The sequence below is a fragment of the Emys orbicularis genome, chromosome 7 (genome assembly GCF_028017835.1).
Source record: "Emys orbicularis isolate rEmyOrb1 chromosome 7, rEmyOrb1.hap1, whole genome shotgun sequence".
Lineage (NCBI taxonomy): Eukaryota > Metazoa > Chordata > Testudines > Emydidae > Emys > Emys orbicularis.
In genome coordinates this window covers 82301906-82319358 of record NC_088689.1, presented here as the reverse complement: position 1 = coordinate 82319358, position 17453 = coordinate 82301906, and the positions used below count along the sequence as shown (strand labels likewise).

The following is a 17453-nucleotide window of genomic DNA, read 5'->3' as shown; positions in this document are numbered from 1 at the left end:
TGGGAGGAAGCTCACACTGCTGACAATGGCGGGAGACAGTATGGGGAACGTCAGGTTGCCAGTGTCCCCAGTTGAGCAGTGGTTTGGGTTCTGCCATGAAGGATCCAATCAACGCTCTGAAAAACAGTGTCAAGAGGGAAGCTCTGACAATGGTAAACTAGGCTGCGTGCACTTGAGACAACGAATTGTAGTGAGGCAGGGAGGCTGGCACATAGGGCTGCCAGGGCTGTTCCATTTGTTAAAGCTGTTGTGTTTGAAAGGAGGAGAAAAATTGATACTGACGTGAAATATCTCTCTGCTGAAAGCAAAAGCCCCAGCTAGCAAAGGGACCAGAACCAAGACCGTTCATCTCAGCAAGGAAGGGAAGAAATCAAGGCCACCCAAGAGCTCACAGGAATACCTCAAGCATCACTGTTCATCAGGAACATAGCAAAGGATAGGATACCCCGCTGATGGGCACAGTAGAGAACCCCCGGGGGAGCTATGGGACCCTTCTGAATATCTAGCCAAAAAGGCCTTGTTAGTGAAAAAAATATATATTTTTTTGAGCAAAATCTAAATGTTTTTAGCTTTTAGTTTCCATTGAAATTTTCAGGTATTTTCAACAACAAAAATGTTCCCTTTTGGGGGGATTTCCCCCCTCTTCCTTCCTCTCCCACCACCTTAATAGAAAAAAGAGAAAAAGGAGAAAAAAAGAAAACTGGGAAATATTCAATTTTCATTTTGCTGAAAAAGCCATATATATCGAACAAAGTGAAGAATGTTCCTTTAGTTGCAGATTTGTTGTGGGAAATAGATAGGTTTTTTTTACTAGTTCTGCGTGTCAGCCAGGAGCTTGCATCTCTTTCACCCGTGTCCCCTGGGGTAGATCTTCCTTCCACATTCTAACATGCCCTTTCCAAGCCATGCAAGGGATCAAACTGGCAGCCCTGCTGTAGCAGCTAGTAGCATCTGGGGCTGTTCTCTCTTCCAGTCACGTCTCTTATCGTTTTCCCTGAGATGATCTCTGCTACTGCAATCAGCCCGTCTCATACGGGCTCAAAGATCCGTACTTCAGTCTGGGAACAGGCACAACGGGACAGGCATCAAGCTGCTTTCCGAGGAGAATTCACTCCTCTCCAGACAGCTCAGGAGCCCATCTGGGCTCTCTTTCCTTTAGCTGGTATTTAAATGTGGGTGTGTTGGTTTCGGTGGGCAGAATCTGATGAAGAGGTGGGCCCAGCCCCTTCTACGCACCAGCTCCTCACCTCAGTCCCTGGAAAAATCATGGAGCAGGTCCTCAAGGAAACCATTTTGAAGCAGTTGGAGGAGAGGAAGGTGATCAGGAACAGTCAACATGGATTCACCAAGGGCAAGTCATGCCTGACCAACCTGATTGCCTTCTATGATGAGATAACTGGCTCTGTGGATATGGGGAAAGTGGTGGACATGATATATCTTGACTTTAGCAAAGATTTTGATACTGTCTCCCACAGTATCTTGCCAGCAAGTTAAAAAAGTATGGATTGGATGAATGGACTATAAGGTGGATAGAAAGCAGGCTAGATCGTTGGGCTCAATGGGTAGTGATCAATGGCTCCATGTCTAGTTGGCAGCCGGTATCAAGCAGAGGGGCCCAAGGGTCAGTCCTGGGGCCGGTTTTGTTCAATATCTTCATTAATGGTCTGGAGGATGGCGTGGACTGCACCCTCAGCAAGTTTGCAGATGACGCTAAACTGGGAGGAGTGGTAGATACGCTGGAGGGTAGGGATAGGATACAGAGGGACCTAGACAAATTAGAGGATTGGGCCAAAAGAAATCTGATGAGGTTAACAAGGACAAGTGCAGAGCCCTGCACTTAGGACGGAAGAATCCCATGCACCACTACAGACTAGGGACTGAGTGGCTAGGCAGCAGTTCTGCAGAAAAGGACCTAGGGGTTACGGTGGACGAGAAGCTGGATATGAGTCAACAGTGTGCCCTTGTTGCCAAGAAGGCTAACAGCATTTTGGGCTGTATAAGTAGGGGCATTGCCAGCAGATCGAGGGACGTGATCATTCCCCTCTATTCGGCATTGGTGAGGCCTCATCTGGAGTACTGTGTCCAGTTTTGGGCCCTACACTACAAGAAGGATGTGGAAAAATTGGAAAGAGTCCAGCGGAGGATAACAAAAATGATTAGTGGGCTGGAGCACATGACTTATGAGGAGAGGCTGAGGGAACTGGGATTATTTAGTCTGCAGAAGAGAAGAATGAGGTAGCTGCTTTCAACTACCGGAAAGGGGGTTCCAAAGAGGATGGATCTAGACTGTTCTCAGTGGTGGCAGAAGACAGAACAAGGAGCAATGGTTTCAAGTTGCAGTGCGGGAGGTCTAGGTTGGATATTAGGAAACACTATTTCACTAGGAGGATGGTGAAGCATGGGAATGGATTACCTAGGGAGGTGGTGGAATCTCCATTCTTAGAGGTTTTTAAGGCCCAGCTTGACAAAGCCCTGGCTGGGATGATTTAGTTGGGGTTGGTCCTGCTTTGAGCAGGGGGTGGACTAGATGACCTCCTGAGATCTCTTCCAACCCTAATCTTCTATGATTCTATGATTCCTGCTCACTCATGCCTTAAAGATTTGGGGAGGGGGATGCAGAGAGGAAGTACAGCCCTTGAGAACCAGAGGTAGGGAAAGCCCTGGGCCATAACATTCCTGACCTGTCTGCCCCACAGAATCCCCCAGGTGCTCCGTAGTGATATACCAGGCCCAGAGAGAGCTGGGCCCTCCTGCTAAGATCTCTGAGACACTAGCCCCCAGGAAACCGACTCCGGGCTAATCTCTCCCCCACCAAATACCCCAGCCCAAGCTGCTCCCTTGCATGCCAGCCCCATGCAGTAGTTTGCTAACACTGCTTTTCCATGTAACCCATGGCTGTAGATGCCAGGCGGAAGGCAGGAGGGGTCTCAGCGATCACAAAGGGAGGGAGGTGACCAGCCAGATAATCTCTTCCTTGCGGAGGTGGTCCGTGCTAGGGGAAAACTGAGAGGCCCTGCCCTAGAGAGTCCTGGGGGCCTTTCGGGCCACACACACCCTTCCCCTGGGCTCTCAGTGGCTGGGACAGCCAGGAGAGCGGCCCTGATGGCAAGTAGCCCGGGCTGCTCCACTGAGCATGTGTATGTCTCTGTTTCTCCAATCTGCTGTATTTGTCATGTGCCCATCACTGCAGTGACTAGCCGGGGGGAGAAAGGACCACTCACTGGTGTCCCCATCCCTCAGCTGGGGGGAGTTTTAGGAGGCCTGCTGGAAGGGGATTTGTTGCCAGTCTCCCTCTGGGGGGACGGTGCTGGCTCCACAGAGAGAAGTGTCCTGCAGAGGAGAGAGGAGCAGGTTCCTCCTGTCCCCAGTGGCAGCACCTGCCACTGCCAATGTCCTTCTCCAAGCTCCTGTGTGGATGGCCCTAGGCTAGGTGGGCTGGTATGGTCTGCTAGGCTGTGGCAGATGAGCCTGGCTCTGGGGTGGCATGTTCCCTGGAGTTCCCTTCACTCCCCGTCTTGTACCGGCTGCACCTGGAGCAGCCTCCTTGCCCGTTGCTGGCCATTGTGCTGAAATCTGCATCCCTAAGTGCCACAGGGTGTTACTCAGCTCTCAGGCCTGCATCTCAGCTGTGATCTGCCATTGCCCCTTCATGCATGGAGCTCTCTGGAGACCCCCGCACTGGCCTGCATGGGGCCAGCAAGTCATCAGAGCCCAGCAGCCCCATGCTGCTGCTTTGAGCGATTTTTTGCCTCTTCACCAGGTTAAATCTCCTTCTAAACAGCAACAGGTCCCTTCGTTCAGTTTCCTTGCCAAGGATACGGCAGTCTGCTTCGGCGAGGGAGAGGGAAGTGGAGTGTGAAAGAGAGCCAGCGTGTTCCAGCTCCAGCAGTGGGGAATTTGCCGTCTCTCCACCATAATTAAATATTGTTTGCATTGCTTATTGACGAGCGCTAAGCCGCACTCCGTTTTAATTTGTTCTTTGATAGTCGCCTTTTTCTGCTAATTGATTTTCAGGGTGGTTTTTATTTTTTATTTTTTGTCTGATTTAATACCTGCGGTGCCACTGAAAACAGAGAGGCAAGGTGACACAGAGCCGAGGAGCGAGCCAAGAACCGGCTTGTCCTCGCACACAGCCAGCTTCCCTCTTCATCTCCACCTACACGAGTTGATACACAAAGCTCCAAGCTCGTCTCTGGGTAACAGGAGAGGCTGGAGGGATCTGATAGCTGCTCCATCAGCTGCTGCAGGGATGGAGGGGAATTGGCTTTAGGGAGCTCATAGTTACTCCAGTCCCAGCCTCTCCCAGCAGGGTATTTGGGAATAGCACAGGAGCGCAGGCTGTGGGGGGAGCGCCCAGCTATGCCAGCCCTGACTTCTCCCAGTAGGAGGCGCTGTAGGAATGGGAGAGGAACTGCCAGCCATTCCATTCCCAATAGGAGGCATTGTGGGGAATAATGTTCTCCCAGCCTCTCCCAGCAGGGGGCACTGTAAGGAATGGGATGAGGGCTGAGTCACGGCAGAAAATTATGCTGGTTGACTGTGTCTGGGGTACTCGTTCCTGGCGTTCCTCAGATGCCAGCAACCATGGTAACATGAAGTGTTGTGATGTTGATAGCGCCTTCCATCTCAGAGGAGCCCAAGGCTCTTTTCAAACTCGGTGCATGCAGCCTGACTGAAATGCAGCCACTTCCGGGGTGAGAGGGAAACGAACATCGCAGAGCGCAATGGCTGGGAGGAGGGGAAGGGAACTATCCTCCAAGACAGTAAGGCAAATCCCCTCCTCTTACAAAAAGTGCTACGGGAGCCGTAACGTCCACGCAGAGCAGAAAGATGCGGTGGGTCTGATTGTGTCAGCAGAGCTGAGTGGCTACAGCACTAGCCACTGTGTGGGCTCTGCACCTGGAAAACCGGCCCCTGTGGTCTCTAAGGACCCACCAAAAGAGAGACGTGCTCTTGGCACAAACTGCCTGGAACCAACCCTGCAGGGTAACACCCTGCTCAGAGCTGAACCTGGGCCTCCGGGGCTTCGACCAGCCTTTTCTCTGGAGAACACAGGGTTTCTTTCTAAGCCCCCTGCCTCGAATGCTCTTGCCAAGGCTTTTTGGGTCTGTGCCTCCAGATGTGATTAGGAGGTGGGCAGTGAGCTAGGATTGCCTAGCTCCCCTGTGCATGTGATCACTTTGCCTGGCTGGTATCCACACCGTGCGCTGGTCCTGGTGGTGGTAGGGCTGGCGAGCCAGCCAGCCCATGGGTTACAGCTGCACAGTCCCATGCCAACCCGAGCATTCTGACATGCACGGGTGCCTTCATCTGCCCCGCACTGTGCTGATGCGTGGCGTGGGTCTGCCGCTGGACAGCCGTGGGATCTCACTGCGCTTGGGCTGCCCTGGGCTAAGCGCTACCCACGCTCGGCCCTCCCTCCGCTTGCTCTGCCTGTCCCAGGTTGGGCGGTGTGTTGACAAGCTGTGTTCTGTTCTCTTCCCAGGACGATCCAGAGGGAGAAGAGATTGAAAGGGAGAAGTCCAACTCCTTGAAGCTGGAGTTTACCGAAGATGTGAACTTCAAAACCAAGGTTAACTATTCGTATGCCGCCGTGCAGATCCCTACAGACATCTACAAGGGCTGTGAGTGCTGCTTTCTCCTAAATTTCTAGGGACAATTCTGATCACCTAGGCTGACCCCCTGTATAACATAGGTCAGAAAGCTCCACCCTGTAATTCTCTATCAAGTCAATAACTCTGACTGAGCTAGAGTGTGTCTTTTAGAGAGAGCCCCCTGACCTGGATGTAAAGCTCTTGAGGGAGGGGCGGAGGGCCGCGCTCATGTGTTAGCTCTCCTCTCTCTATTACTGTCTTTGTGCAACTCATGGTTTATGAAAAATAACGCACAGCCTGTAACTACCAGAGTCTGGGGACTCAACAGGCTGCCGTAAATGTAGAGCTGTTGAGCCACTGCACGAACATCCCTCAATGCAGTTCCATGGCATGGCCTGTGGAAGACGGAGCATGCACCTTCCCCTGGCATAGCTGCTGTTGGGAGGAGGGGTGTGCGTGCTACAGTGAGTGAATCCCTCCCTCCCCTCTTCAAGGGAGCAGGGATTATAGCAGAGATGGGTCTGACCCCAAAGACTCCCCAACCTAGGGGAGGTCCCATCTGCCTCCGGCCATCGCAGCGCCCAGGCGAAGCCTTGGATGATTAGCAGCACTGCACCAAAACCACCCTGTCGCTTTGCCCTGTGGTTCTGTCACCTCCACCACTCTGTAATGGGAGAGTTGGCCCTTGCGAGGCCCCTTGGTATCTCTTTGCCTCCCTCTGTAAGCCGCACTCCTGCATGGAAAGTTTACCCCATGCTGATGCTGGGTGGGCAGTTCCCTTACCTGCAGAACAGTTGGTAAATAGATCCCCAATCTCCTCTCACAATGGCACAGCCAGTTTCTCCCAGACCATGCTGAGAATGTCTGCAGCTCAGCCTAATGACTCAGATGAAGCCGTGGGATTGTGTGTGCTGGCCGTAGTGTCACTGCTGCTGGTCTGAGGCTGCTCTCCCCTGGTCTGAGGCTGCTCTCCCCTGGTCTTTTGTCAAACAAAAGCCCTGGCCTGTGTCGGGTTTGTGAGCTTGGTGCCAAAGAACAACTTGATCAAGTAAGAGCGGGGCAAACCACCAGGAGCTTCTTCTGCCAGACATGCGATGGACGTGTCTGTATCTTGCAGAACTTGCTGCAGCTGAGACACACTGACTCGGTTCCTAAGGGGGCAGGGGAATAGGACAGGACTATAGCCAAGGCCAAGGGTGGGATGGGACGGCCAAGCAGACCCCGTCTTTCCAGTCTCAGCATTGCTGGATGCTGAATTGCAAAGAGAGGGAAGGAGGCAACGAAGGGAGCCATGGTCCATTCTTTGCCATGGGACTGACCCGGCTGGCTTCACATACCGGGAAAGGGAATGTGTCACCCCACTGCCCTGGAACCCAGCCCACCTTTCCTGCCACTTGGTCCTCCAGCTCTCTGTCCTCCTCACCCAGTGCTACTGCGCAGTCAGGTGCTTGGTGGGTGAGAGGGGACCATCTCCCTCTGCAGCATTAGGGACTGGCCTCTGTGAGAAGCAAGGCCATGGAGTGGCTGGGCCAGCGGTGCGTCCATTGTTGCAGACTGGCCTCGGCCTTGTCATGAGTGATTAGAGTTGGAGAGCTCTCACACATGGTCTGCCTGGGCATCACTGTCTCCTGGTGAACCCTGTTGTCAGATGGGAAAGGAGCCTGGGGAACGCGTGCGTAGAAGCCCCAGTTGTATTGCACTGGGGCCACGGGGTCTGCTAGTTACCCAGCACCATCACTGGCTGGCTCTCACGAGGGAGGTACGTGCACCTACCTTCAGCCTCTGTCAGTGAGGCAAAGTCCTCGCCCTCTAACCCCTACGGCTGGGGCTGTCTAAAACACTGCCAGCGATCTCACCATACCGGGGGTGGGAATAGGCACCGGGAGTTTTCCAAACCTCTCAGTACAGCTGCCTATCTGGAGCCCAGTTAGTGCTTGGTCCCTGCATGGCTGCAGAGCAACCCTCCTTCTTTCTCATGAGCTTCCCAGGCCAACACTGTTAATAGGAGCAGCCAGCCCTGCAGCTTCCTTGGGAGAGCTTAGCTGTATTTCACCCGCCAGGCATCGTCTCTGTGTCCCCAGAAGGGGAGGGTGGGAGGGGAGGAGAGCCCTGCTTTTAAGGCCAGCTCCCTGTCCCGTAACTAGTCCCATTGGAGTGGAGGTAGGTGCTACAGATAGCACCTCCCCAGTCCTTAGCCTACTGGGCCGTTGATAAGCCAGAGCCCCTCATGACATTTACCAGAAGAGTCCCTTGCCCCTCTGTAACTCCCAGAGGATGGTCCAGTCACACCACCTCCTCCTGACAGCAGCTGGGACGAACCCTCCCCACTGGGCAGAGCATTCTGACGCTGTCCATTGTGGGTCTCTTGCGCTTTCCTCCGAAGCGTCAAGTCAAGGTACCAGCCTTAGATGGCTCGTTGGTCTGAGCCAGTACGGTGATCTCCTGTGACAGAGACACGTCCGTGTGAGCTAATGGAGAGGAATGCATTAATTCAAAGGCCCCCCGTGTGATGGGATGTGTTGCAGAGGAGGTTGTGGTGTCCCCATCACCTGAGATGTTTGAGGCCGGATTTGATGTCGCTGCCCGGGACGTGCGGTGAGGGTGGCGTTTTCATCCAGGAGCCAGGTTGGCATTCCGCACAGTGGCTAAGCTGCGTTGGAGGAACAGCGTGGTTTGGTGCTGGCTCCTAATGTTGACATGATCCAGAGAGGCATTGCTCTGAACCAGCTAGAAGGATGCTTCTTGCAGCACAGCCAACCTCAGTCAGCAGATTCGAGCAGCACCCGGGGTGGTTAGATTCACCAGGGGCCCTGGAGGAGTTGGCACCAAGTTAACTAGCCCCGGGGTAGAGTCAGGGAGCTGTCAAATAGCAAAGAGATGAGTATGAATTCCCATAGACTGTCCCACTGCAGGACTTGGGGCTTGAGGGCCTGGTAGGAGAGCCTTCTGTATTGTGAGTGAGAAGGAGATTGGGGTCGGCTACTTGCTACCTGCACTGGCTTGCAGAAAATGAAAGTCGTGCTGAGTTGGTGCAGGGAGGACTGTCTCGCTGAGGTCCCTTCCCACCCAGAGGATGAGGTCTTTCATTTCTGTGTTGTCTCCCCCCTTTGGCTGGTTGTTGGGAGCAGCCCTGGGCTTTCCCCAGAAATGACACTTGAAGTTGCAGCTAGCAAGAGATGTTAAGAGTAACAAGTTCAGGTATGTTAGCAACAAGAAGAAAGTCAAGGAAAGTGTGGGCCCCTTACTGAATGAGGGAGGCAACCTAGTGACAGAGGATGTGGAAAAAGCTAATGTACTCAATGCTTTTTTTGCCTCTGTCTTCACAAACAAGGTCAGCTCCCAGACTACTGCACTGGGCAGTACAGTATGGGGAGGAGGTGACCAGCCCTTTGTGGAGAAAGAAGTGGTTCAGGACCATTTAGAAAAACTCGATGAGCACAAGTCCATGGGGCCGGATGCACTGCATCCGAGGGTGCTAAAGGAGTTGGCGGATGTGATTGCAGAGCCATTGGCCATTATCTTTGAAAACTCATGGCGATCGGGGGAGGTCCCGGATGACTGGAAAAAGGCTAATGTAGTGCCCATCATTAAAAAAGAGAAGGAGGAGGATCCGGGGAACTACAGGGCAGTCAGCCTCACCTCAGTCCCTGGAAAAATCATGGAGCAGGTCCTCAAGGAATCAATTCTGAAGCACTTAGAGGAGAGGAAAGTGATCACGATCAGTCAGCATGGATTCACCAAGGGCAAGTCATGCCTGACTAACCTAATTGCCTTCTATGAGGAGATAACTGGGTCTGTGGATGAGGGGAAAGCAGTGGATGTGTTATTCCTTGACTTTAGCAAAGCTTTTGATACACTCTCCCACAGTATTCTTGCCGGCAAGTTAAAGAAGTATGGGCTGGATGAATGGACTATAAGGTGGATAGAAAGCTGGCTATATCGTTGGGCTCAGCGGGTAGTGATCAATGGCTCCATGTCTAGTTGGCAGCCGGTATCAAGTGGAGCGCCCCAAGGGTCAGTCCTGGGGCCGGTTTTGTTCAATATCTTCATTAATGGTCTGGAGGATGGCGTGGACTGCACCCTCAGCAAGTTTGCAGATGACGCTAAACTGGGAGGAGTGGTAGATACGCTGGAGGGTAGGGATAGGATACAGAGGGACCTAGACAAATTAGAGGATTGGGCCAAAAGAAATCTGATGAGGTTAACAAGGACAAGTGCAGAGCCCTGCACTTAGGACAGAAGAATCCCATGCACTGCTACAGACTAGGGACTGAGTGGCTAGGCAGCAGTTCTGCAGAAAAAGACCTAGGGGTTACAGTGGACGAGAAGCTGGATATGAGTCAACAGTGTGCCCTTGTTGCCAAGAAGGCTAACAGCATTTTGGGCTGTATAAGTGGGGGCATTGCCAGCAGATCGAGAGACGTGATCATTCCCCTCTATTCGGCATAGGTGAGGCCTCACCTGGAGTACTATGTACAGTTTTGGGCCCTGCACTACAAGAAGGATGTGGAAAAATTGGAAAGAGTCCAGCGGAGGACAACAAAAATGATTAGTGGGCTGGAGCACATGACTTATGAGGAGAGGCTGAGGAAACTGGGATTATTTGGTCTGCAGAAGAGAAGAATGAGGGGGGATTTGATAGCTGCTTTCAATACCTGAAAGGGGGTTCCAAAGAGGATGGATCTAGACTGTTCTCAGTGGTGGCAGATGACAGAACAAGGAGCAATGGTTTCAAGTTGCAGTGTGGGAGGTCTAGGTTGGATATTAGGAAACACTATTTCACTAGGAGGGTGGTGAAGCACTGGAATGGGTTACCTAGGGAGGTGGTGGAATCTCCATCCTTAGAGGTTTTTAAGGTCCAGCTTGACAAAGCCCTGTCTGGGATGATTTAGTTGGGGTTGGTACTGCTTTGAGCAGGGGGTTGGACTAGATGACCTCCTGAGGTCTCTTCCAACCCTAATCTTCTATGATTCTATGAGCAAAACTCATCAACCATCACTTGTCTTTGGGCCTTGAACCATAACGAGGACAAAGCCAGAGCGTGCTGAGTTCTAAAGCTGTCCGTTACACCAGAATGCGCCCATGCCCCATGCTCCTGCCCTCTCCCCAGGAACCTGCAAAGCAGAGCAGGGCCCGCAAGCTGTGACTCTTGCTCACTACATCCTACACACTGGCAGTGCAAATCACCTGCGCCCAGCTGGAGTCCTGCATCGAAGGCTCAGGGGTTCTCTGGCTCCTCATTGCTAACCACAGCACATACACTTTGTGCTGCACTGTTATGGGGAACTTTGTGCTTGTGAACATGAAGGCACCTGAAGGTGCTGGATGGAGCCAAGCACATATATACATTTGTGCAGTACATACCCACCAGGGAGCTGCCAAGAGTTCCCCTCCAATGTGCCCCAGGGAGCTCGCACATCCACTGAGCCTGTGTGAGGGAGCTGGCCAAACTCCCTACTTTGGATACACCAGGAACCTTTGTCTAGTGCAGGGGTTCTCAAACTGGGGGTCGGGACCCCTCAGGGGGTCGCGAAGTTATTACATGGGGGGTCGCGAGCTGTTAGCCTCCACCCCAAATACCACTTTGCCTCCAGCATTTATAATGGTGTTAAATATATAAAATGTGTTTTTAATTTATACGGGGGGTAGCACTCAGAGGCTTGCTATGTGAAAGGGGTCACCAGTACAAAAGTTTGAGAACCACTGGTCGGTCCACCGTAGACATTGATAAGTCCGCGACAGCCAGCCACAGAGGGCCTTTATCCTTTAGCACAAGGGGTTGAGGCTGATGCTTTTAGATGTGAAGGTCCCGGGTTCAAACCCCACTGTTGGCCCAAGCAAGGTCACTGTTTACACATTCGCTAGGAAAACTCATGCTCCTCCTCCCAGCTAGGAGTACGGAAGTAGGGAGCCCAGACACAGCTTCCTAGATCTCACACACTCCCCCACCAACTCCCCCACGAGGCTCCCCTCCGCTTCCAAATCGCCGTCTCGCCTGTGATTGGAGCCTAGCTCACATCACCTTATTTAACTGCACTTTCCATCATGTGCTGATATACAAACTCGTTAGCGGCATGTACATACACAGGCACACATCCGTGGAACAATTTCACTGCATCGGCATCAGTGGATTAGAAATTGCAATTAGTTTTATTACCCAGCTAGCATGGGCCAAGCAGCTAATGAAGCAAATCATGAGATCGGGGAAGGGGGGGGAAGCATGGGGCGGGTGAGCAGGATGAAATATTCATGATTTCCAACCCCCCGCTCTTCAGCTGGCACAATTGCTAATGTCCTGCCAAAGCCACATAAATCACCACGCTCAGCTATGGAAGAAAATCAGGCTGGAGATTAACTCACTCCGGGGAGTTGGGGCCTATTTGGAGAAATAATGGCCGGGAGGGGACAGCGGGGGCAGGGGAGTGGGGGCAGAATTGAGTAGCTCTGTCTGGAAGAATGTTGCTTCTTTGGAAACAGCCATTGCAAAAATGAGCTGAAGCAGCGTTCTGGTGCGTGGAAATAGCTGCCAAGTGTGGTGGAGTCAGGGTGGAGTCCTGGCATGCAACATGGCGGGAGGGAAGAGGGCTTGGAGCAAAAGCACTAGGCACTATGTGACAGTTCCAAGGCAGCAGACATCTTAGTATCTAAGCACCAGTGCCAAGGGCCACAGATAGAGCCATGTTCTAGTTCGCCCTGTGTGGATGGGATGCCAGGATGCTCCCTGGCTATAAGGCTAGGGATTGTTTGGGGCAGCAGCGGTGCTTGGCTCATCAAAGGAGCAGGGCAGGTGATGGGTGCACCTCTTTCAGTACGAGGAAATGGGCTGGAGGGAACAGACGCCAGGCCCTGCTGCAGGCTTTAGCTGCTGTGCACTCCCCACATGCACACGTACTCTGCGGTGCATACACACACACGCTCTGCAGCGTGCCTGCCTCTGCCCAGTCACAGAGGTTTGGAAAGCACTGGGGATCCTTGAGAATGGGAAGAGCCATGGATAGACCTGGCAGTTTGGAGGGCCTGCCAGAATATATTACAGTGTCAGTCCCGGAGCCTGCATCCCCGGCTTTGGAAGGAGTCCGTGTGTGCCCAAGCGATGGTGGGCAGGCAGATGCTCAGCTCTCCTTCTCCCCAGCCTTGCAAGGAATCCCCAGCACATGCTCCGGGAGGCAGAGAGTCTGCTCATACTGAGCATCTAGGGCAGACCCGGTCCATCTGCAGCATGCTGCCCTGGCAATTCTCTGCCCCCCTGGGCACGCAGCCTGAGGCCGCTCTGCGAGAATCCTTGCTGCAGGGGCGGACTTTCCACCACATCTCCCCACTAGATCATTTTTTATACCTTTTATTAAACACTGGCACCAGCTCCATCCCAGCTTCTCTGCTGCTGGGCAGGAGGCTGTTCGGCTCCCACTCCTTGCCTGGCTCCCCGGACAGTATGTGTCTGCGAAGAGAATGATTAGGGGATCTGTCCTCTCCTGTCTGGCCAGAGTCAGTAGCAGCCGCATCTCCAGAGAGTCAAGGCGGTTGTGTTTGGGCCCTTGGAAGGGTGGAGCAGCAGGTGCCTTCCCCCTGTGCTGGGAGGGGCTGTGCCTTCCCAAGGCAGGATTCCTCCTGGAGCCCCCTGGGGCAGTGTGTCTGCACTGCTCCAGGTGCCCACCAGGGTCAAGAAGGCCTGATGGAGCCCAGTGTTTGAAGTCAACAGGTTGCATGCGCCACGGGACAGTGCATTGATTTGCAGCGAGAAGATCCTGGGCCGGCCTGATGTCCCATTGGAAATAGACTCAGGTACAGGATGTGGTGGCAGAACTGGCAGTGGCTCTACACACCCATCTGGAATAGACTCCGCTCCTAGGTCAGTGAATGGCGTGAAACAACCGTCCGTCCCCCACAGCCCTCAGCTAGAGATGGGCTTTGCTTGGGGAAGAGCTGGATGCTCTTTTTCCTATGCTGTGGCTGTGGAGGATTAACAGAGTTCTGCCCAGTGTAGGGGGGTGGTTAGCATCCACGCTGCCTTTGGTGGCAGGTTCCCCTGTCATGCCAGGAGCTGGAAAGGGCCCAAAACATCTGGCATGAGGCCATCATGTTGCAACACAAAGGTCCTGAGATATGAACTTCTGCAGTGATACCCCCACACCCACCTGGGACACTTGCAGACACTCTCTGGGGAGGGGTGGCATGGACTCTCATCACCTGCAGGCTTTGGTGGAGACCATCTGGGCAGCAGGTGCTACTAGAGCCTCGAACGTGCTCAGAACTAGCCAGAGCTGAGGGAGCAAAGCTGAGCATGCGCAGTAAGCACGGTGCTGTGGGGGCAGATTAAGGCCACTTGGTCTGGGCAGTGCAGAACCAAAGGTAACGCCAGTTAACGGCTGGGACTCTCAGGAGAGGGCAGAGCCCAGCTGAAGGATGATGTGTGAGCAGAGCAGTCTAGATGTGTGGAATGGGTGTAAACGCCAGCGAGGGTGAGGCCTGGGTACCAAAGCAGGAGAGAAGAATTTAGTTGGACTCAGGAGATCTTTCTGCTGGCAAGAGCTACAAGGCTGTGGAATCATCTCCCCAAGGGACTGGGCTGTGGAAACAGCCTTTTAAATATGGACTGAACAACGCACACTAGACTGGGGGGACGACTCCTGTGCTTGCTGCTGCAGGGGAAGAACAAGACGGGACCTGACAGGGCACCTATGATTTGTATGAGCTTGGCAGCCTGGCTTCTGGAACAATCCACGCACCCGCCCTGCTCCGCCGTGAGAGCAGCTTTCAGGTGCATTGGAGAAGCAACCTGTGTGTTCTGGGGAGAGAGGAAAAGTGAGGGTCTTAGAGAGCCCTCTGGTGGCTGTCCAGTGCAGCATCCTCACTAGTGACTGCCGAGAGGGCCATGCAGACCCCTTCAGGAAGAGGGATGTTGTTGTGGAAGAAAGAGACCGGGATTGGGCGTTGATCCGGCCAGAGCAGCAGGGGCAGAAAAGCTGTTTGGCGCCGCAAGCCTGGGAGGGGAGGAAAATTAGAGCGGGGGCGGCAGGGGCAGCGGGGAGAATTAGAGCGAGGGCGGCAGGGGCGGCGTGCGCGGGGAGGAGGCGGAGCAGAGGTGAGCTGGGGTGGGGAGCTGCTGCACGGCTCCCCGGACCGGGGGGGGGGGCACTGCCGCGGGGGGGGCGCCTCAGGGCGGGGGGGGGGCGGGGAGCTGCCGCAGGGCTGGGGGGGCGCAAGGTAGAAGTTTCGCCTAGGGTGCAAAACTTCCTTGCACCGGCCCTGGACGGATGGGGCTTGAGGAAAAAAGATGAGCTGTCTGGTTAAGGCAATAGCGAGTTTTAAGTGCGCTGGCATGTTCTTTGTGCAATGGGACACCCTAGACAGACCTGTCTTGAGAAAGCTGCCCTTGGACTCTTCATGAGCAACTGGTGCTTCCATCTGCTTAGAAACAAGGTTGCGTGTAAGTACCATTACGTATTGAATGAGAAATAACTGCCTGGGTCCAGAGGTAGTTCCCAGCCTGGTGCGAATGGTCCCAGCCTGGGGGAAATTCAGCTCCGGACCTCACTCTGGGTTTTGCAGCCAGGGCCCAGCCCTCATGACAATGGAGCTCCAAAACTTTCCATGGTGGGAGGAGCACGCTGTCGCCGGAGCTCCTTGGAGGACTGCAGAGGGAAGCAGTGGGCAGACCGTTCTCCTGCGGAGATCCACAGCCGGGGGGTCACTGCAACTTCTCTGCTGTGAAGCTCTAGCCATCAAATTAAAGGACAGTTTTGCGATGGACACCTGTAGCAAGACTCATCACCATGGCGCTGCCTGCTGGCCGTTCTGGAATTAGCGCAAGTCCTTCTACAGGGCGCCCTCCTCGGGTGGTGTCTCACTTGCCATTACTCCCGCTTTGCTGTCTCCACCACTCTGTGACCCATGTCGCTCCCCGGACCATGGTGTCCTCTTCTGGGCACAGCCCTCTGGCTGTGCCCCTCTCTGTTGTCTCCCCCACTTTGGGGGGAACTGGCAATCTGTAGTCCAGCCACTCGCCTCAGTGGCCCATTGCAGTCACCAGTCTAGTCCCTTGCTCCAGAGGCAAACTGCAGTCTGTGTTAGCCACTTCCCTCAGGGCAAGTGGGGGCAGCCCTAGCATCTTATCTGCCCTTCCTCCAGGGCCTCAGTCTGGCAGCGGTCAGCCAGAAGCTCCTTCTGCTCTGCTACCCTGCCCAGCACTGTTCTAGCCATGGTGCTTCCAGGCAGCCATCCTTCCCCTTAACAGGCCAAGGAGAGACCCCACTCTGCTCTGTTGAGCAGCCCTTTATATATGGCCCCTGCTGGCCCTGATTGGCCACTGCAACAAGCCACTTCCCAATTGGCTTGCTTAGTGAGCCCTCTAATTGGAGGGTTCTGCGCATGCTCCCTCTGGCCTGTTTTAACCCTTCCTCCCTGTGTGGAGCAGCTGCCCCACCACAGCACCATAGACCTTGGGAGAATATTGGAAGGCACGAATGAGCTCTGAAATCGTGATGCACAGATACATTACCCTGTATCAAGCTGCACAGATTCCCACCGGGATAGTAAATTGGGGTTTTGGATAGAATAGGCCGAAGAACCACAAGAAACAAGTTTGCTTTCAATTTGGAGAAAGATTTCCTGAGCACTCCACCTGCCCAGTCCTGCTGCTCACAAACTCAGAACAGTTGCTCCAGCAACCAAAGAGTTAAAAGGGTGGGGCAGAGTCAAAAGAAGTCTTCGGGGCTGACCCTGCAGACCCCTGATCAGTGCCTCCATAAGGATATTAAAACGGGAGGAGCAGCTGTGCCAGGGAACTGCGGTAATTAGAAATTATCAGCGCTGCCTCATTCGTTGTAAATTTCATTTTTCCAAAGCCCATTTACGAGCCCTGATGCCTGGCGTTTCTCCATGATGGAAAGTGAGTTCCCAGGAAAAGGGTCAGAGCCAGGAGAAGTTTCTTCCTGCTCTTTATTTAGTGTTAATTTTAAAAAAAGAGAGCCAGGGTTGTATGTCCAGGGAATGTGCTTGACAACCGGCTCACCTGTAACTCACCAGGGAAGCGTGGCTCTCCCAGCCGGGCTGCCCAGCCAGCAGCAATCGGGGGGCAGCCAGACGCAGTCACAGCCCCGGGCAGTCGTGCTTTGGGTACCCACATGTAGCTGTTGGCTGATGGGGTTTGCCGTGTGGGGAACCGAACCCCTGCGCAACACCGGCCGCCCCCCGCCGGGGAAGGAGGGCGCCAGGCCCTGGATAGAGACTGGACATGGGGCATCCAGTGGGTGGGACGTCCCCCCAGTCCAGCCTGCTTAGGGAACCCTCTGCCTGGCCCCATCGCTGGCATCGTTTCCCCTGGGTAGCTTTCAGCACAATACAGTGGAGCCCCCCACCCCATGTGCACAACACAATTTACGGGGAGCAGCCAGTGGCAGCATCTCCCAAGGACCGGCACCCTCCAGGGGTGAGGCCCAGCCCTGGCCAGGGAGCCCTGCAGAGAGAAGGCTGGGAACGGAGGGGAAAGGGGCCCTTGGCTGAGGCTCGAACAGGTCAATGCTCCACGGAGAGTCCCAGCCTCTCACTTCCCCTTTGTAAAAGGGGGGTATTGTTAGGGTCTGATCCCATGAAAGGGGCATCTCAGGCATTAGATTAGGCCTGTGATCCTGGGTGGCAGGGGGACCTCGTCTGTCTCTAGCCAGCCCCATGAAGTCCACGTGGAAGCCGCCAGTTTCAAGGAAGGACTAGGAGGAGGCAGTGGGCGGGGAAGCATTGATTCCCAGCATTTAGGGGGTTCGGATGTGGCGGCAGCAGCTCTCCCCGGGGATGTTGGAGGTGTGGCTGGCTGTCGGGGAGCAGCGAGTGGGATTGAGAGGCACAAGCAGTGCCCCTTGGCTT

The 17453-nt window shown here is 54.1% G+C and overlaps 1 protein-coding gene across 1 annotated transcript in view; it reads left to right on the top strand.

Moving 5' to 3' along the window:
* The window catches only part of CACNA2D2 (calcium voltage-gated channel auxiliary subunit alpha2delta 2), a 581166-nt gene that overhangs the window by 424625 nt on the left and 139088 nt on the right, over positions 1-17453 (top strand). The window contains exon 6 of the mRNA XM_065407282.1: positions 5486-5624. Coding sequence (XP_065263354.1) covers positions 5486-5624 — 139 coding nt within the window. The remainder of the gene's footprint in view (positions 1-5485; positions 5625-17453) is intronic.